This window comes from Mustelus asterias, chromosome 17 (assembly GCF_964213995.1).
Source record: "Mustelus asterias chromosome 17, sMusAst1.hap1.1, whole genome shotgun sequence".
Lineage (NCBI taxonomy): Eukaryota > Metazoa > Chordata > Chondrichthyes > Carcharhiniformes > Triakidae > Mustelus > Mustelus asterias.
In genome coordinates, this window is record NC_135817.1 from 33,627,912 (window position 1) to 33,649,054 (window position 21,143).

The following is a 21,143-nucleotide window of genomic DNA, read 5'->3' on the forward strand; positions in this document are numbered from 1 at the left end:
AGACAGTGGCCCAAGCCGGGAATCGAACCCGGGTTGCTGGCGCCGGGAAGCAGCAGTGCTAACCACTGTGTCACTGTGCTGCCCGTCTGATCACTCATGCAGATTTCTTCCTCATTCCTGTAACTTCAGGAGATTGCCATCCCACACTGAAATTAAGCAACTTCAATAATAACTGCAAAGGGCTGTCAAGCCTGATCACAAAGTGACTGTATTCATCCTAGTTTATCCATCCAGATATGTCCCACAGTATTATCCACACCTCACAGCCACATCAAATAGTTCAAGTGATTCCAAGGCACTTGCCTCCAGTACCCTCTATTTTGAAGTCTATTATCACTTGGTGTTGAAGAACTTTGATATAATTCTATACATTTCTCCAATAAATCACTTCCCAAAAATACAAGACTCTGGAACACTTATCCCATTCAGTCTTTCTTCTTGCTACAATTCTTGGTAGCACATAATCACCACATGAGTGACATGTCTTTTACTCCTTTAGACTCCAGTGGTATTCTACATACTTGTTCTTTGGCTCTTCCTTTGATATCTCATCAGAAATACCTTCGCATCCAGGGTTCATATCTATTCCAACTTGCTTAGGAGAACATCACTCCTCTGTGCTCTTTTGAAAGGTCTATTATGGAATCAATAAATGGAGTTGCAAACCAACTCCCACTGAATGTAGGTCCCCAAACAAAACTGGCTTTTACTCCGATCAAATTGAGCCTAAATTGGCATAGTCTCTGAAGCATACTGTAATGGTGATGTAGAAAGTTGAAATATGCACACTGGGGGGCTTGGAGGTATGTACTATTTGAGGACAAGGAGAGGGAACTTTACTGGTTGAAATGGCCATGGTTGAAACACTGATGTGAAGCAGAGGGGGAACCATTCTCAATTGTTTTCCTCTTGATGGACATTTAAAATTAAATAAAAATAACATTAGAAATGAACATAATTCTGAAGGTGAAAATTGTAATGTGTTAAATATTAAAATATATTGCAATATACAGCCTGTTGAATTATGTTACATCTTACATTAGATAAGGTAGCATAGTGTTTATGTAACTGCACCAGTAATCCAGAGCCTTGGGTTAATAAATCAGGCAAAATGAGTTAAAATTCTATCATTAGAGTTTGAGAATTTGAATTCAATTCATTTTAAATTAGGGGTGGGATATTGCAAAAATGTTTTAAAAACGTAATTGATTGCCCTTTAAGAAAGGAGGCCTGATGTCCTTACTCTGTCAGATCTTTTTGTGACTCCAATCCAAAGTGGTTGACACTTAACTGCTCTCTGAACTGGCCCAGCTAGCCATTTAGTGATATCAAACTTAGAAGACCAACTATCATTTTCTCACAGAAACTAGGAATTGATGAGCGGTGGCCATGTCAATGATGATGTGGAGATGCCGGCGTTGGACTGGGGTAAACACAGTAAGAAGTTTAACAACACCAGGTTAAAGTCCAACAGGTTTATTTGGTAGCAAAAGCCACACAAGCTTTCGAGGCTCTGAGCCCCTTCTTCAGGTGAGTGGGAATTCTGTTCACAAACAGAACTTATAAGACACAGACTCAATTTACATGAATAATGGTTGGAATGCGAATACTTACAACTAATCCAGTCTTTAAGAAACAAAACAATGGGAGTGGAGAGAGCATCAAGACAGGCTAAAAAGATGTGTATTGTCTCCAGACAAGACAGCCAGTGAAACTCTGCAGGTCCACGCAACTGTGGGAGTTACAAATAGTGTGACATATGATGTCACACTATTTGTAACTCCCACAGTTGCGTGGACCTGCAGAGTTTCACTGGCTGTCTTGTCTGGAGACAATACACATCTTTTTAGCCTGTCTTGATGCTCTCTCCACTCCCATTGTTTTGTTTCTTAAAGACTGGATTAGTTGTAAGTATTCGCATTCCAACCATTATTCATGTAAATTGAGTCTGTGTCTTATAAGTTCTGTTTGTGAACAGAATTCCCACTCACCTGAAGAAGGGGCTCAGAGCCTCGAAAGCTTGTGTGGCTTTTGCTACCAAATAAACCTGTTGGACTTTAACCTGGTGTTGTTAAACTTCTTACCATGTCAATGATGCCCTTGTTTAAAGAAATATTTTTTTAAAAGCAAGGACATGGCCATGTGTTGGAATGGCAAAACCCACCAGTTCACAACTTGCTGATCTTATACCTTGTTTGCACTGGTGGTAGGAAGTGAGAGTGTCGACACACACATTTTGGTGACTGTCATCCCATTCCTTTTTGCTGTATAGTATAATGCTTGGTTTTCTTTACCTTTTGTAGGAAAGAGCATCATAACTCACTGTTGCTTGAGGTGTTAATAAACCATTAACATCGGATCCCTACAATACAGAAGTAGGCCATTCGGCCCACCGAGTCTGCACCGACTCATCTTACTCAGAGCCTATCCCTGTAACTATATGTATTTACCCTGCTAATTCTCCTAACCTACACATCTTGGGACACTAAGGGGTAATTTAACTTGGCCAATCAACCCACCTTTGCACATCTTTGGACTGTGGAAGGAAACTGGAGCGCCCAAGGAAATCTACACAGACATGAGGAGAATGTGCAAACTCCACACGGTCACCGTAGGCCGGAATTGAACCCAGGTCCGTGGCAGCAGTGCTAACCACTATGTCACCATGCTGCCCCATGAGTTAAATTATGAGTTCATGGCATTTGTGAAAGAGCATTGGTTATGCAGAGCAACAGCGCAGTTTCAATTCCCATACCAGCTGAAGTTATTGATGAAAGCTTGCCTTCTCAAACTTGTCCCTTACTTGAGGTGTGGTCTTCCTCAGGTTAAATCACCACCTGTCAGCTGTTCCCCTCAAAGGCAAGAGCAGTCTGTGATCATCTGGGAATATGGCGACTTTATTTATTCACTACTCCTCTTCATCCACCTCCTTAACGGTTTAATATATGAATCGTATCAACTGCAACAAGGTGCCACATAAACTTTAACACTGAGTAGAAACCTGATCTTGACTTTTGGTAGATGGTGCACAATATAATATAAGCGACGAAACTTGAGATTTTTATTTGGAGGGACAGGGGAAAGAAACACAAATGGTTCCATAAATAGAGAAGAAAAATAAGATGACTAAGTTACTTTCACTCTTTTCATGTTGACAACATGACTGGTTGTTCATTTGTTCACTCTAATGTTGAAAAACAGCCCTCTAGTCACTGACTTTTCAATAAGTATCAATCGGTTTGCATTTGCCACCAGCTCAGAGTGTCTGTTAAATTTCCAAGTAGGAGTTCCTCCATCTAATTTGAATAGATTGGTGGTACTTGAAAAGTATGAGTCAAGAGTTTGTTCTACAGTGCACTTGATGAGCAGGGGTTGGGTGAAGATCCATCATGCAGTTGCTCTTAAAGGGCTGGAGTTCATGGTTAAAGGCAAAGCTTGCTTATGACAAAATAAATTAGTAATGATTTCAAAAGATGCAGTGGAAATAAATGATCAATGCTGCTTTTGTTGAGATTGAAGGTTTGGAGGTCTTGCTAAGAAATGGATCAAAGGAAACTGATAGTGTTTGGTGTGGAAGCAGTCAATTGCATGGCTGTGGGGAGTGGGGGAGATGGTGCACAAGGATAGTCAGTAAAGAAGATGCAATCATCCAGATCCACCCCACATGACTGCACTGAAGGACACTGAGAATGGCAAAAGTAGCTTTCCTGGCATTCCTTGCGAATTCATCAATCATGACACATAGCGAAGTTAGGAACAGCCAGGACTTTTGTACATTAATATTTGAAATATTATCCATAGCAATTACTATCTGTACATAGTCATTCAATGCACCAAAACTGCAAGACATACCTTTCTTGAAGATGGAGATTGAAGGTGAGCATTGAAAAACAGATGCTGAGATATCCAGGCTTCTAATAGTGTGGTCGATAATGATTATCCTTGTTTGTTAGCTTCCCCACAAATAATGCAAATACTTCAGACTGCTACAGAATGAAGGAACCATGGCTGCTTCCTGGATGAACTGCCAATGATGCTTCTATTGTCAGATATCACCTGATTTCACTGAATCACAGAATTGTCACAATGCAGTAAGAGGCCATTTGGCCCATTGTGTCTGCACCAGCTCTCCGAAAGAGCAACTCACCTCGTGCCGTTTTTTTGCCTTCTCCCAAAATCCTAAAGTGCAAACTTCACACAGACAGTGACTCGAGGCTGGAATTCAACCTGGGACCCTGGCGTTGTGAGGCAGCAGTGCCACAGTGCCGCCTGATAATAAGCTTGATGAGTATGAAAATGCAGGTGTTATATCCTTCAAATTAAAATAAAATGAAGAGGATAATTACCTGCATCATCTCCATTGGCATCTGGGAACACCGTCTGTCAGGATTGCATGTCAGACAACTACAGATTTTTTTTTATCGTGCCAGCATCTATGCAAAATATTACCACATCAATCTTGGGGGGAAAAACTGATTAATGCTCTTTCCACCTCTAGTCTTGGTTTAGAATTTTCAATTGATAAATCTAAGCCTCTTAGTTGTGAAAATTTGATAAAGTCTTCAGGTATGAAATGTGACCTGCTCCTGGCTACTAGTTTAAAATCGTTAGTCATTTATGTGCGGAATGAGTCACTGATCTATTTTTTTTCCATTTACACTCAGCCTTTCTCCAGAGAAGTGGCTCACTTTTTTGCTGCTTGCTTAGAGGTGGAACAGTGGTTCGCACTGCTGCCTCACAGCGCCAGGGACCTGGATTTGATTCCCGGCTTGGGTATTGTCTGTGCAGAATGTGCACGTTCTCCCCTGTCTGCGTGTGTTTCCTCCGGGTGCCTTGTTTTCCTCCCACAGTCCGAAAGACGTGTTGGTTAGGCACATTGGCCATGCTAAATTCTCCCTCAGTGTGTCTGAACAAGAGCTGGAGTGTGCTGTCTGGGGATTTTCACAGTAACTTCATTGCAGTGTTAATGTAAGCCTATTTGTGACAATAATAAATGAATTTTAAACTAAGGCATTAAATAGGATTTGGAACTAATAGTTCCAAAATTATGGCCTCCAACTTTCTTACCACTGCATGGACACTACACTGCAATACATTTTTGATTTGATTTATTATTGTCACATGTATTAACATACAGTGAAAAGTATTGTTTCTTGCGCGCTATACAAACAAAGCAAATTAACACTTCATAGATACTGCAGATGCTGTTTCCTTCTCTATGTCAAGTAATGATTCTGATCCTTAGTCTGCTCATATACTGAGTCCTTAATCTGTGAATGGGGAGATGCACTAGTTATTAATTTACAAAGTCATTAAAAAATTGCACATTTGCTCCTTGCATTCAAATTTTGATGTGTTGTATTAGCATTGTTTTTACACAAAGGTAGCCATTACATTTCAATGGTCTGTTGATAACAGGATTACCAAAATAAATAATTAAAATCCATGCACATGTACCAGTGATATTTGTAGGTGTATTAAACTTTGAAAAAATTATTGTATAGTTTATTGTAGATAAATTTGGAAGTCCACCAGCCTCATTGCCTCGCTTTCCTTGATATTCTGGCTGCTACTATCTGTGCAACTGTGTGTGAAATGCCTGATTACTGCTTAGCTCAAGCTAACTATTAATTTACTGTTATAATATCTGGGGACATTGTGGTCGTGTTAATTTGCCATCATATTGTGAAAGTGGCACATTGCCATGCTTGATCAAAGATTTTTAATTTGAATCCCAGTACAGTTCACCAGGTGCAGGGACCACTTGGGACTAGGGAGCTGCAATACACAATACATGATATAAAATTCTTGATGGCATTGAAGTAGAAAAATTGTATTGGGTGTCACTTGACATTGGAAACATTTCTCACGTGGTAAATTGAGTGAGAATTGTCTTTCCCTCTGATTAGCGAACTAATAGAGTTTAGTACACAGATCAGTAATGTGACAAAACAGAATTCCCCACAGCCCTTAGTGCTTTTCTTTACTACTGCTACATGAAAGTGCTGTAGAGTTGTTTACCTGAATGGCGTACATTCTGATTATGAGTATGTTGATCCTGCTGCTGTTTGCCTTCGTTGCAATTTGATTACTTCATCTTCTCGAACAACAGGATGCGGATTGGAGCTTATTTTATGGTTCACATTTTAAAACGGTTGATCTTTCCTTCAAAACAAAATCATAGCTTAATCTGTAAATAATGCTTACCTCTAGAAATGGCAAATATTGAAAATAAAACAGGATAAGATAAATCTTGAAATGTATTTGTTATTTTTATTTAGTTTCTTCATTGATATCTTAAAATATAATTCAACTCTAGACTATGGAAACATTATTCATATGATGTATTAGTATCTTCATATAAATTGCCCTCATATTTTTACAAGCTCTAACACAGTCTTATATTATGAATAAAATCTGCATGTTCCTCAGCATGTTTTATGCATCACTAATTTTGCAAGATCCCGAACAAATAACAGTGACTTGCATTTACACAGCATCTTTATGCAGAAAGGCATGCTAAGGCATGTCACAGAAGACAAAAATTGATGCCGAGGCAAAGGAGGGCATATTAGGAGGGATGACTAAAAGCTTTGTCAACACGGTACATTTTAAGCTGAGTCTTAAAGGAGGAGAGGAAGATGGTGAGTTAGGATGGAAGTTCAAAATGTAGATGAGATGCAACTGAAAGCTACCCATGGTGGAGACAATGGGTATGGAACATGCACAGAACATCATAGTAGGAGGACTGCAGTGTTCAAGGAGGGATTGAATATAAAGTAAGAAAGGTCATGATGACTGTACAGAATGATGGTTCAGTCACACATGGCAAGCTGTGTGCAATTTTAGGCTCCTCACAATGGGAAGAATGGAACAGCCTGAAGAAAGTGTGACAAATTTCCCAGGACAATATGATTTGAAGAGTCTGAGTTGTGAGGAAGGGCTAAGGCAACAATGTTTGCATGTTCCCATGAGACCTAAAAATCTGACACCCGTGCCCTATTTTGCGCTCAAACACTGCCTAAGCTTCCAATTACAGTGGGCAAGAAATAAATGAGCTGGCAGTGCTTGCCACATTGGTGTAAGTTGTTTTGAAGTGTGAAGACATGTTTGAAATAGGTGTTGGACCCCTTGCATAGTCATATGTGTACAGCCAGTTGTGTTCAGGAAAACCATATCAACAAGCGATCTAACCAATATCTATTAAGGGCGCCACTGCAGGGCATCAACAGAAAGGAAATTTTGTAAAAATGTACTTATCTGAATGTGAATCCCACATTAAAAACATGGATTTCCGCCAGCCAGCTTTCCCTCCTGACCACTACCTTGAACCTCCACCCCCAGTACCACCACCACCGCCACCCCTCCCCCTCCCCCTCCATTTTTTTCCCTTTTAATGTCTAACCTGCTGGGAATTGTGTAAACTCAGCCACTGAGAGTGGTATAATTCAATACCGCGAGGACTGAATCACTTCTTCCTGTGCTAAAACTCCCTATTCCTTTTGGAATACATGCTATCAAAGCAATAACTTTTATCCAACTTCATCCCAATAAAACCCTTGGAATTTTTCCATTTTCTGTCCAAGAGCGACTCTTGTCATTGATTTTTTTAAAAAACTGGTTTTGAGATAACTTTGGCATGTAGTTTGCTGATACACAATCAAATCAGACTTGTTAAATGATCACTGACAGGAAAGTTAATTAGTCACTGCCAACAGTTGCTTTTCTGTACAAATATTTGAACTACATTAAAAATAATTAGCCAACTGAAGCTTGTATTAGTTCAGGCACTGGGAGCTGATTATATATTGGTGCTGAAAGCTTTTATGATGAAGTAACAACACAAGAATCCACTGAGTCCCCAAGAATTATTCTTCAGTCTGCAAAATAAATCACAAACTGTATTCATTAATTTGCACATTATTAAGTCACTGTCACTATTCTAATAGCTCTCCACTCTCAATGAATGTGGATGGTATGAAACCTGCACTATGGTTTGGATTGTATCTTTGCAAGTTGTTAAGTATTCATGAGCTGCCACTGTCGTTCTCAGAACATATATTCAGGGTCATGCACAATCCAAGGCACTTTGCAAAACTCACTCACTGCAACATTGTACCATGTGTAATATATCATGTATGATGTATATACTGTAAACATAATCCTATAAACAGCCAACAACAGCCAATTTGAAATGTGTTATGCTGTTCTTTGGAAATGCCAGTTCTTTTTGTGTGTCATGTAGAAAGTTGCAGTCCTAAAATTCATATCTGTAATTTTCACCCATGTCAACCAGCAGCGAAAGCAATGCTTGTTAAATTGTAAATTGCCCCACCAACCCCCACACTTCCTTGCAGAGGCCTCTGTCAACTTGTCACCCATACACTGCACTTCTTAATATATGTTATATTTCTAGGAATATCTTGATGGCTGTGGCCATGCCATACGGTAAAGGACAACTTATCCTTGTGACAAATGACAAATGCTTTTATCATGGAAGTTAATGACAGAATCAGGGCGTTTCATTTTCATACAGGCCTATTTTTGAGACATATTTGAATCCAGCCCAGGTTGATGGGCATTGGCTGCAAGTTTGGCATGTGAAGTGAAATTGGATCGTTTTGTGCAATTCTACAACAACAACTTGCACCCATATCGTACTTTTAATATTGTACAATGGTCAAGTTGTTCCAGCCAATGGAGATTTCCCCACGATTCCCATTGGCTTCCGTTTTGCTCGGACTCCTTGATGCTATATTCAATCAAATTTTGCCTTGATGTTAAGTGCGGTCACCCACAGCTCTGGACTTCAGCTCTAGACCATGGTTAGACTAAAGTTGTATAGAGGTCAAGAATCAAGAGGTTCTGCAGGACACAAACTGAGCAGGCTGTTGGTGAGTAAACTTGAGGGAATTATCACGTTTTTTGTGGAACATGGCTGTGTGCAGATTGGCTGACTTATTTTTATAATATGACATTGACTTGCACTTCAGATTACTTCATTAGTTGTAATGTACTTTTGAGTGTCGAGATCTAAAAGGTGCTATATAAATGCAAATCTATCTATCTTGAGAACAACAACAAGTTGCAACTAAATTGAACTTTAGACACGATGCAGCACAACTTCAAGAAGGTTCTGTTAAATAGCCAAAGGCTTTCAGTGCTGTGGAAATCTCTCCATCTATTTTCCAGGTTGGAATATCATTGGGGCAGTCGGATGCAGTTGTTTTATTCTTGCTACCTTTTCTATGACTTTTGTAACTTCTCCTGTGAGTAAAATATAAGCCATAAAACGTGGCAGTGTTCGGTTTGTTAAGACTGAGACTGGTGGATTATTGCTGCTTCTAGATGCAAAAATCACAAGTGTTGGATTTGCCTTGGAGTTTCTTGGAGCCGTCGCGATGCTGTTAGAATCAATATGGTGAAGGACAACATCAGTGCTTTTTGTTAGGTCTAATCTATGTGAAATCTGAGCCAGTAATTAACCCAATGATAGTTTAAATATTGAAATAATATTATTGTTTAACTTCATGCATTTGGTTTTTAAACAGAAAATCCAGTCCGAGTTGACCAGTCACGAGATCAGTTTGGAAGAAATGAAGAGAAGGATCCAAGGTCCTGATGCTGTTGGTCAGAGCAAATCTGCAGGGAGAGTTCTTTCTCAAATTGACATAGCACAGGTGATCTTAAATTAATCTGAACAATGTGCCTATTATATAAAGTTCTGACATTGTAGCACTGAAAAGTGTATGAAATTTAACAACTACAATGGGAAAAATTCCAAATGCTTATAGGTGCCATTAATAGATATAACATGGTGGCCTAAATCTCCATCTCTAGATGATCGGTGATGGCACATACATTAGGAGATGTGTGTCAGATCCTGTGGTATTCCTGACACACGTATATGCGGTGAAATTGCCCAGGAAGTTGAAACTTCCGATGGGCTGATATGCACTGGCTGGGGCCCTCCACAGAAATCTCTGACATAGATTTCAGATTGAAGACTAGGGCCAGATGTACAGAACTTGCTGTCCCATAGCATGGTGGAGTCTGAATCGTTGAATGGTTTAAAGAAGAAGATAGACATATTTCTAATTAAAAGGAAAGAGGGATATGGGGAACACGTGGGGAGGTGGATTTGAGACCAGGGAGAGATCAGCCATGATCTGATTGGTTGGTGGAGCAGGCTCGAAGGGCTAAATATGCCTTCTGGTCCTAATTCCTGTTTCTGATGTTCTGGAAATGTTACACTGTTTAATACCCGGTCTAACTCAGCCTGTGCTACTCAACTGATTAGCACAACCGACACCTCCCCCACTCAACCCCATTACCCCTCTGAGCCAACCCAACTAGCCTCCCTGACCAATGTGACTATTCCCCTCAGCCCATCTTGACTATATCCCCCTGGCCAATCTGACCACTGCCCCCCCCCCCCCCCCCCCCCCAATGCTTGACCACCACTTGACCATCCCAGAACACCTGACTACCTCCCCAACCTGACTAAGCACTCAGCCATTCACTGACCCATTCATTAACTCACTTACTGAAAGAGCTGGGACCTTTAAAATCTTATTGAATAAGGCAGATACTGCCATGAAAAGAGTGTGTGCCCTCCATTCTCCTGTCTCTTCTTGCACCCAATGATCTTCTCCAGTGGCATCTGCTCTGATCTTGTAATGCTTCAGCTAGGTGCGGATATACTGGCTGCAAAATCATAAAAGGATCAGGTTGCAGAAATCTTGATGGCCACCGGTAGATCTGGGTCATTGAAAATACCAATGCAAAAATGTTGTTCATTTTTACTTGTAAAGATTCTTAAGTTGACCAAGACAACTGTATATTTAAATCTGGGCCAACAGATGGCACTGAAGCTTATCAAAATATAAAATAATGTATTATTATCCTGGGTGCTGCTAATTTTCAAACACTCCACTTCAACACTATATACTTGATTGTCTGTGGATCAGTTTTATAGTAAGAAGTTTAACAACACCAGGTTAAAGTCCAACTGGTTTATTTGGTAGCAAAAGTCACGCAAGCTTTCGGAACCCCAAGCCCCTTCTTCAGGTGAGACCAGGTGAGATTTACTGCAGTTTTTATGCAAATTTGACACTTTGGATTTTTTCGGAGAATCCCACCCAATCCCTTTGTTCAAGTTTTAATCCTAATATCTAAATCCTAGTACCTGGTTGCAGGCTCAGTGTCAAATTATGTCTGAAAACATTCCTGTGAAGAGCCTTGTGATAGTTTTAGTACATTAAATGCATCATCTGAACACAAATTGTTATTTATACCATGTATTAAATCTAAAAAGTAAAAACATTGGTGTGGGGAGAAATAGGGACTCCCCAAGTTCCTGTTTATCCAAAATACTTAGCTTTCCTTGACACGCACTATGATTACATGGTGGGAAAATGTGAAGTCTTGAGCTTTTTATGATCATCATCATCCTGTCACTTCAAATCGAAAATCATTCATAGCCTGATATAAGTGAGAGACCTGTTTCTCTAGTTCTGTTCTCTCGTGGTTTCATGGTTTACAGATGAGTAATGTCCAGGACATCTCAGTGGCAGACATGAAATGGAAAGATGCAGAGCTAGATTTTTGTATTCATCAGTAGTCTTCCAATGTCAGTCATTTGGAATGCAATGAGTGGATAATTTGGTATGCTAATATTTTTTTTAAAATTGGCCACTGAAGAGTTCAGTTGGTACTTTAAGCAGAGAGCTTTCCACAGAGTGGGCACATTTTCATTGTACATGCTGAAATTCAATATTATTTTAAATGACTTCTAAATGAGTATAAGAGTATATGTAACTCTTAGAAAGTATATTACTTATGTTTAAAATTGGTTGGTGATATTTTAGCAATAGTACTATCATAACTGTCAGTCTGAGCAATGGTGAAATATAATAGAAGAGGAGAGGTTTTGTCGAGCTGCCAACTATTTGTCACGTTCCAAATGCAGGCATCTGATCGGGATTTTTAATTAGAATGTAAAGTCAAAGTAGTGCTTCTTGAATGAGAATTTTTAAAAACCGTCAAAGTTAACAGCTGTGCTGCTGGACTGCACTTGACATGCAAAAATAACTGAGATCAAATAATTACATGTCATAAATAAACAACTGTATATATTCATTTTCCTGCACCTGGACCAATTGGATCTGCTACCAATACAAGAAAATTATCACATTTTATTTGTGTCCATTTGTTGCAATGAGAAAGTTAAGGACTTTGAATTCATGCTGTGAATATTAATGTTGGATAGCCTTTTATGTTTTAACTGATGCATTTACTTGTTTATTTTTTTAAAAGGTTAAGAGCTTTTAAAGCGGTAGATAAAGGATCATATGTAAATACATTAAGCACTTAAGTGTGAATATTGATGGTTTAATTTTAGGGTCTAAATGATCAGATTATATCATCATATCAGATCATAACTTATTCTGATTGCATGCTGTTTTATTTCTGTGGCTCTGTTGCATAGTCTGTGACACTATGTGTATTTTGTTCAGCATATTTGTACTCTGAGTGGTTGGAGGCAATTTTATAGCTTTATTTCCATACAGTGTAACTGCACTGACAGTAGCTTACGTCAACTGCCTCATTCGCTCTTCAACAGCTGATTGCCAGCACAGTAATCAGATATTAGATTTTTAAAATCCAGAATTCTCTTCACAATGATGTCACTAAGTTAAATAGTGGTACCAACCGCTGAGCAAATGTTTGTGCTAAAGTAAATATTCATTTTCTGATTAAAAGTAACAAGCTTAATAATATGTAGGCATTTTTTCAAACTTTGACATCCACTTTGATATCATATAAATCTTAGAAATGAATATGCCACAGGGAGTCCAGCAAAAATACAATTTAAAATCAGTTACAGAACTCAATTCCTTTTAATTTGTGGTAAGAGCATGTTTCTTGATTGCTTTGCTTGTCTTCCCATTGCCAGATAACAGACAAGGTTTTTTACTGAATTGAGCTGACCAATATTCTTGGTTGCTTCTGAATCTTCTATAATATTGTTACCTCTCCCCGAGGAGATCTATCAGTGTGTTTCTAATTTACATAAAATAAATAACTACTTTTCCTTGGATTTGCTTAGGCTCTTGCTACGGTTTAATGCAAAGAAGCAGAAATATTTTAAAAGATGAATCAAAATTTGATTGAAACATATTAACTGTTTTATTTTTAATCAGCCTTTCACTTAGTTGTTTAATATTTGCCTGTGTTGTTGATGTGTCCATGACGAATGATTGGTCATTAAATATTGATGAATGCAAATCTTCCTCATCTTCATTGCTCCACTCCTATGATGAAAAAAGAATAGCTTTATGTTAAAATTGTTCTGTAACACGGGACATCACCCAGTTCTTTTGTCTTTGACACTTCATTAGATTTTGGCAAACACAAAAAGTGTTGATAGCATATATTGTATGGAATAGAAATGGAGGTACTGCAGCAAATTCAGCCAACTATTTTTGGATTATCTCTACATTAAAGGTTTCCTAACGGTGCTACTTCACAAATCAAACACAGATCTACAAAAATAACTGGTTTGCATCTGACAAACATTGACCTGTCATAATATTTACTAGTGTATTACAATTATTATGTTTGGATATCTAATGGGGCAGGTTATATTGGAATTTCGTGTGGAAAATCTGGCATTCTGAACACCAAGGGTCTGACCTGTCTTGGGGACTTCAGGGCAAGGTGGGTGCCAACTACACAGCTTGGCCAATGAGTGTACGGCACCAGGAAACAGGCAAGATGAACAAAACTGGTCAGAGCTTGCTGGAACTGTGCTGTTACCACGGACTCAGTGTGACATCCGAGATCATGCCACTGGTACCAGCTACTCGCAAATCCATAAGACTATAAGAAAGGCCCATCAAGCCTGTTCCACATTCAGTAGGATCATGGCTTATCCAACATTCCTCATGTCCACTTTCCAGCCTTTTCTCTGTAACCCTCGATTCCCTTACTGATCAAAAATCCATCTATCTCAGCCGTAAATATATAAAGGGACTCTGCCCCCACGGCTCTCTGTGGCAAGGAGTTCCAAAGGCTCACAACCGTCTGAGAGAAGAAATTTATCCTCACCTCAGTCTTAAATTGGTACCCCTTTATTCTGATACTATGCCCTCTGATCCTTGACTCTCCCATGAGAGGAAACATCCTCTCAGCATTTACCCTGTCAACCCCCTTAAGAATGCTATATGTTTCAATGAGATCGCCTCTTGTTCTTCTAAATTCCAAAGAGTGGAATCCCAACCTGTTTAATCATTGTTCATAAGACAATCCTTCCATACTGGGGATTATCCTAGTGAACCTTCTCTGAACTGTCTTTAATGAAATAATATCTTTCCTCAAATAAGGGGACCAAAACTGCTCACAGTACTCCAGATGTGGTTTCACCAGTACCTTGCAGCGAGACCTCCCTACTCTTGTATTCCAACCCCCTTGAAATAAGGGCCAACATTCTGTTAGCCTACCTGATTACCTGCTGCACCGTGTGCTAGCTTTCTGCATTTTGTGCGCAAGTACCCTCAATTCCTTTTGTGCTGCAGCTTTCTGCAGTTTTTCTCCATTTAAATAATGCTCTTTTCTTTTGTTCTCCCTTTCAAAGTGAACAACTTCGCATTTTCCCACATTTTATTCCATTTGCCAACGTTTTGCCATTTAACCTATTAGTATCTCTTTGCAAACTGTTTATACCCTCTTGCAACTTATCCTTCCATCTATTTTGTCATCACATTTGGCTACAATGTATTTGCTTCCTTCCTCCAAGTCATTAATATATATTGTTAACAGTTGCAGTTCCAGCACTGTTCCCTGTGGAACCCCATTGGTTACTAGCTGCCAACCTGAAAAAGAACCCTTTATCCCCACTCACTGTTTCCCATCCATTACCAATTCTCTATCCATCCCAATATTCTACCTCCAACACCATGGGTTCTTATCTCTTATCCTTTTGTAAGGCACCTTGTCGAATGCCTTCTGGAAGTTCAAGTACACGACGTCTACTGTTTCCCCTCGATCCACTCTGGCTGAGACTTCCTCAAAAAACTCTAATAAATTAGTCAGAGACAATTTCCTTTTCATGAAGCCTTGCTGACTTTGCTTGATTAGATTATCATTTTCCAAAATGTGCTACTATTACTTCCTTAATAATCGATTCCCACGTTTTTCCAACAACAGATGTTAGGCTAATCGGCCTACAGTTACTTGCTTTTTGCCTCCATTTTTGAATAGGGATGTCACATTGGCAATTTTCCAATCCTCCTATACTTCTCCAGAATCCAAAGACTTTTGAAAAAATACATCCACTATCTCTGTAGCTACTTCTTTTAGGATTCTTGAATGCAAGCCATCAGGGCCAGGGACCTATCTGCTTTTAGTTTAGAATCATAGAATCCCTACAATGTAGAAGGAGGCCATTTGGCCCACCGAGTCTGCACCGACCACAATCCCACCCAGGCCCTATCCTCTTAACCCCACATATTTACCCTTCAAGTCCCCTTGACACTGAGGGGCAATTTAGCATGGTCAATCAACCTAATCCTCACATCTTGAGGTTGATACTACTTGATCTTTGTCTAATACTACTATTTCCCTCTTGATGGTGATGGTATTTATTTCCTCCCCTGTTTTCTTTAGTATTAATGCAATGTTTGAAGTATCTCCCACCGTAAATACTGATGCACAATATCTATTTAACTCCTTTGCTGTCTCCTAGTTCTCCATAACTATCTCCCCAGATTCATTTTCTAAAGGGCCTATGTCCACTTTAACCTCTCTCTTTCTTTTCATATATTTAAAGAAGCTCTTATTGTCAGTTTTTATATACCTCACTCATTTGTCATCAGCTTGTTTTCTCTCTCTTTATTATCTTTTTAGTCCTCCTTTGCTAGATTCTGGAATCAGTCTCTATAGCCACAATGAACACTGTTGAATGCAGAAATGACATGCACCTTGGCACATTCCATTATCTCCTGAGAGACAATAATATTTTTTGAATGGGGCAGGTTACATAAGAAGGGTGTTGGTGTTTCATATGGAAAATCTAGAAGTCCCGGTTTTCCCACAAAACTCCCCATCATGCATCTTTTGACAGATTTCTCCTTTGGTAGTCAACCTAAATGTCAGTCTTGTCTTCCAGTTTGGTAAGGAACACTCCAAAGCAAGCCACAGACTGGTTAAGTCCAGTCTCGAGGGGTTCTTATGGTGTGGAAGCATGTGGAATGAGGGGTGGGGTAAGTGTGGCGGAAGGAAACAGTGTTGCTCAGAGTCATAGAGTTTTACAGCACAGAAAGAGACCCTCTGGCCCATCATATATGTGCCAGCTATCAAACACCAATCTGTTCTAAAGCCATTTTCCAGCACTTAATGCTATGACATTTCAAGTGCTCGTGTAAATGCTTCTTGAGGTTGAGAGAATTCCCAGAGAACGGTGATTCTATGGAATTCACTACCATTGAAAGTAGTTGAAGCCAAAATATTGTGTGATTTCAAGAAGAAATTAGATATAGCTCTTGGGGCTAAAGGGATCAAAGAGGGAAGGCAGGATCAGGATATTTAATTTGATGATCAGCCATGATCAAAATGAATGGCAGAGCAGGCTTGAAGGGCCAAATGGCCTGCTCCTATTTTCTATGTTTTCCGCCCCTACCACCATTCCAGGCAGAGTTCCAGATCCCCACTACCCTGTGGGTGACAAAGCTTTTATTCAAATCCCTTCTAAATCTCTTGGTCATGACCTTAAATTTACATCCCTGGTTACTGACCCCTCTACCAAGGGGAAAGCTTTCTTCCTATCTACCCTATCTATGTATCTCATAATTTTGTACACCTCAATGAGGTCCCCTGTCAGCCTTCTCTGTTCGAAGGGACACAACTCCAGCCTAACCAGCTTCTCTCCATAGCTGAAATGCTCCAAACCAGGCAACGTTCTGGGCTCCTGACTCTCAGCCTCCTGACCCACAAGCAGTACTGTCTAGGCCCAGATCCTGTATTTGCCAAGCCTCAGCTGTTGAGTTTCCTGAGACCTTCAAACTCCTCTGTAATTCAGTAAGATCATGGCTGATGTTCTTTTTCAACTCCACCCTTTCACTCTATCTCCGTATCCTCTAATTCCTTTAGCATCCAAAACCCAATCCACCTCTGTCTTGAATACTCAATGACTGAGCAGCCTTGGCTCTCTTTGATCGAGCATTACAAAAATTTATGCTTTGAGTGAAGACATTTCTCCACCACTTAACCTTAAATTGCTAATTCCCTGGTTCTATAATCCCCAGCCAGTGTTAACACACTCCCGTATCTAACCCATCAGGTCTCATAAAAATTGTATATGTTTTAATGAGATCACCACTCATTGTTCTAATATTTTGAGTATTTCAGGCTAACTCCGTCTCTCCCACATATGCGTCCATCCCACATATGTGCCTGTCTCCCTCTCTCTTTCTCTCTCTCTGAGTCTCACAGTCTCTTTTTGTTTCCTTTCTGTCTTTCTCTGTGCAGTTATATATATTTGTAAGTGATATGCAAACTTGCTTACTGTTCTGTTACCTTGCTTAAAAAAAGTAGATGTGTGATGTGAGTGTTAAAATGCACATATGTTCAGGCAGAAATAACAACTTTTGACATTTTAATACAGTCGAGGAACTGGCAGACAGAGTGGAACTATTTCTACCTATGCGGTCTCAGTGGGAAGCTTCCACACCTAATGCCTATTTTCGTTTGTGCACATTCACTTCCTTTGAACCTGTCCTTGCCTTGTTTCACAGAAGAAGCTGCAGGAGGTTTCCACCAAGTTCCGCTTGTTCCAGAAACCAGCAAATTTTGAGCAGCATCTGTTGGAGTGTAAAAGACTCCTGGATGAGGTCAAAGCAGACCTGCACATGTTGGAGATGAACAGCGTTGAGCCTGAGATTGTTCAGTCCCAACTTGACCATTGTATGGTAAGTGTGACAGCTTTATTTTGTCCTATACTTTGGAGTCTATTGACTTTCAATAACACTTCATTTGCTAATAGATTTGAAACTATTGATCAATAAATAGTCAATTTGCTCACAGTCAATATTATGTTAATGAGTTTTCAGTTGGTTAAACAATTACTGACAAATGTTGAAATTTGTGATTTTGTTTTGAGTCAAGGAGCCTGAATAACTGCTTGACAAATGACTGCCACAAGCAACATGTTTTGACTAACAGCTAATTTAATAGTTAATGGAAAATAGTGAAAGACCATTGCCAAACTTGTCCCACTTTGATTTCTCAGAATCTTACTTAGCATATTTCATCCTTTCTCTTTCTAGAATTGTACACAATCTTTTAAAGGCATTTACACAATTTGTCTCAGTGGCCTTCCTGAGTAACTGATTCACAGGATGTTTATCCTTTCCATAAAATATTCCTGAACGACTTTCTTTCCTACTCCTAATTTTTGGTGGGGGTCCCTTGTATCTGAACCTAACGAAGGGAAAAATATTCCTGGATCTCAATTGAATGACTATTCATCATCAAATGTATTGGAATAAATGCTAAAATAATTTATATCAGTGATGACATTGATGTGCAATGTGTTGGGTGATGATTGTAGAGTTGATGGTGGAGGCAATCAGAGGTCCCACTCCAGAGTGAACTTCCTATTTCCAGGCTATCATACTTCTATGTCACTATTGCAAGAACTCAGCCCTCCAACAGAACTGAGTGAAGAGCAGTTTGTGTGATTCGAACATTTAATAATCAAAGTGCTTGTATAAAATTTTACCCTCACTTATTAAACAGACTTTCAAAACTTAGTGCTAAATAGCTGCTAATACTTGCACACAAAACCTATATGAATCTCCCAAGGTCCAGCCTGTCACAAAATGAAAATGTTTGCTTTTTCAGTCTCCACTTAGTGCTTTTGCTGGAATTTACGAGAATGTATGCAATAGAATATTCCACTGAGTGCAGATGAAAACTGTCTATTTTTTTCAACTTTTAGAAGTTATATAAGAACCTGAGTGAGGTGAAGTCTGATGTGGAAACGGTGATTAAAACTGGACGTCAGATTGTGCAGAAACAGCAAACTGAGAATCCCAAAGAACTGGATGAGAGGCTTACAGCCCTGAAACTGCAATACAATGACCTTGGAGCTCAGGTCAGCAATTTCATGTTTTAGGTTGTCCGAGTTTTGTTCTGTTACTGAGGATTTGAATACAAGTGAATGTTCTGTGTCCTGGAGACTGCAATACCGTTGCTGCAGGAACATCAAAAATATAACAAAGCTATAATTCTATACATTATTCCAAAGAACAAATGAACTTGTTCTGCACCTTGAGGTTTTCAAACATTCTAGATATTTATACTGTGAATTTTTATGAAGATGTCAAGGAAGCGAATGGAACAATTTTCTGATATATTCCAGTAACTATTTATGCAACATTTACTGTCCATCACTAGTAAACTTGAAAGGGCTTTGGTATGCTTTCTACCATGTATTTGTTTGTATATTTTGGTGATCAGTTAGATCCCTTCACAGAGAATTAGCATGTAACCATGCAATGAGGGACTGGCTTCACATATAAGCCAGCCTGAGTGTTAGTGGAAGTTTCCCTTCCTTACAGGGAAAATGTGGACATGGTTGGTTTTTTCAGGCAATTCGGTCTGGTCTGAGTCCATTATTACCTTTTTTTAAAAATTTCAGTTTCACAATTTTCCAAGATGGGAATTGAATTCTTGACTTCTGGATTGCTAGTATAGTACTATAAAAACTAGGCTACATAAATTCCAAAATTTATGTTTCCCAGAATGTATTTACCAGGATATGCACATAAAGTTTATCCGGTGAGTTTCATGTTTAAACAGTGTGAGGAATTGAATGGAATTATAGCGGATGAACAATTGAGCCATTGGCAACTTGTTCTTCTGACTACTTGACTGACTGCTGTTAGTGCTAAGGAAAGTGAATATTTTATGGATCCAGTATTCACAGATATTAAAGAGTTACATGCACTGTTTCAAAAATATGTCTTCGCACAGCATTCTCCACTGGATCACGTTGTATGTTTTCGTAAGAAGTTTATACATGTAGAGTCTGAACAGTAACCATTTATTGCAGAACATAACTATGTACAGATATACAAGACAGTAGGCTTTGTCAGTCCAAACCATGAGCTATCTCCATTCAGACTAATTTACCAGCTTACTGCTGGTCACATGACTCATTTTACATCACATGGGTGGCACTGTTTCCCTGTGAAATACTTAGACCAGTTTATCATTCAAAACGCATTTACCCAGGTGCTCTTACTTTGTGACAGACCAAGGACTGTGGTTCAAACTTAGCTTTATTAAAAACACTCACAGGTTAGAGAAACAACTCTTACACAACAAACTCAGTTAATGTTTTCCCAAACTAGGCTGACTGCCTGAAAAACACATATACTACCCTTCCTGGTGCAGTTGACTGGGCTGTTGGGTTCAATTCACCGAGCTCGCATCAACAAATGAATACAGGGTTTTCTTGGTACGAAGGTGGATCTCGCACGCCGTCTTCCATCGTCATGGGTCACAGTAGGCCAGTCGAGTCTCTGCTGGGGTTTGTCTTAAGTTGCCCATTTTTATTCCCTCTTCAAGACATTCTGGAATGCTCCATGGCTTTCAGAAAATGTAGTCACAGGGCAGGGATCACAGCACCCAATGAGGTTAGGTCAGGTAATTCTAGGTGTACGTATCCCCTTCCAAGATATGGTTAATAGCAGGGAACCTGGCTGAAACTGGGAAATTCACAAACATAATGTTGGTTTCTATTCTTCTGGCTGAGTATCTCTTGATGGAATTGAGTCAGAACAACTCTTCCATTGTTAAGGTCCAGCATCTCTACTCAATATACAAGACAGGTCTGGGCTGATCCCTGTTGGCTTTTGATATGTGGTAACCTTGTCCACATTCCATCAGACCTTGCTTGTAGAAACAATTTAGCTGTACAGTAATTTAAAGTGTCCAATTTTATGTTGGGCCTAATTGCCCGGCTGTTGGCCATTTCGCCACAAGATGAAGAACATTACACTTTGAGGTTTGACCTCAGTGAGTGAGGAACTAGAAAGTCCAATGGCCTCAAAGGAATCTGCTGTTCTGATGAAGTA

General features: G+C 39.5%; 1 protein-coding gene across 13 annotated transcripts in view; it reads left to right on the forward strand.

The window, feature by feature from the left end:
• LOC144506416 (dystrophin-like) overlaps positions 1 to 21,143 on the forward strand; it is a 1,861,003-nt gene that overhangs the window by 897,182 nt on the left and 942,678 nt on the right. For 11 of the 13 annotated variants that reach the window (XM_078232507.1, XM_078232503.1, XM_078232508.1 and 8 more), the window contains 3 exons: positions 9,552 to 9,680; positions 17,796 to 17,969; positions 19,001 to 19,156. In XM_078232507.1, coding sequence (XP_078088633.1) covers positions 9,552 to 9,680; positions 17,796 to 17,969; positions 19,001 to 19,156 — 459 coding nt within the window. The remainder of the gene's footprint in view (positions 1 to 9,551; positions 9,681 to 17,795; positions 17,970 to 19,000; positions 19,157 to 21,143) is intronic. The other 2 variants (XM_078232504.1, XM_078232512.1) reach the window with 1 other exon arrangement.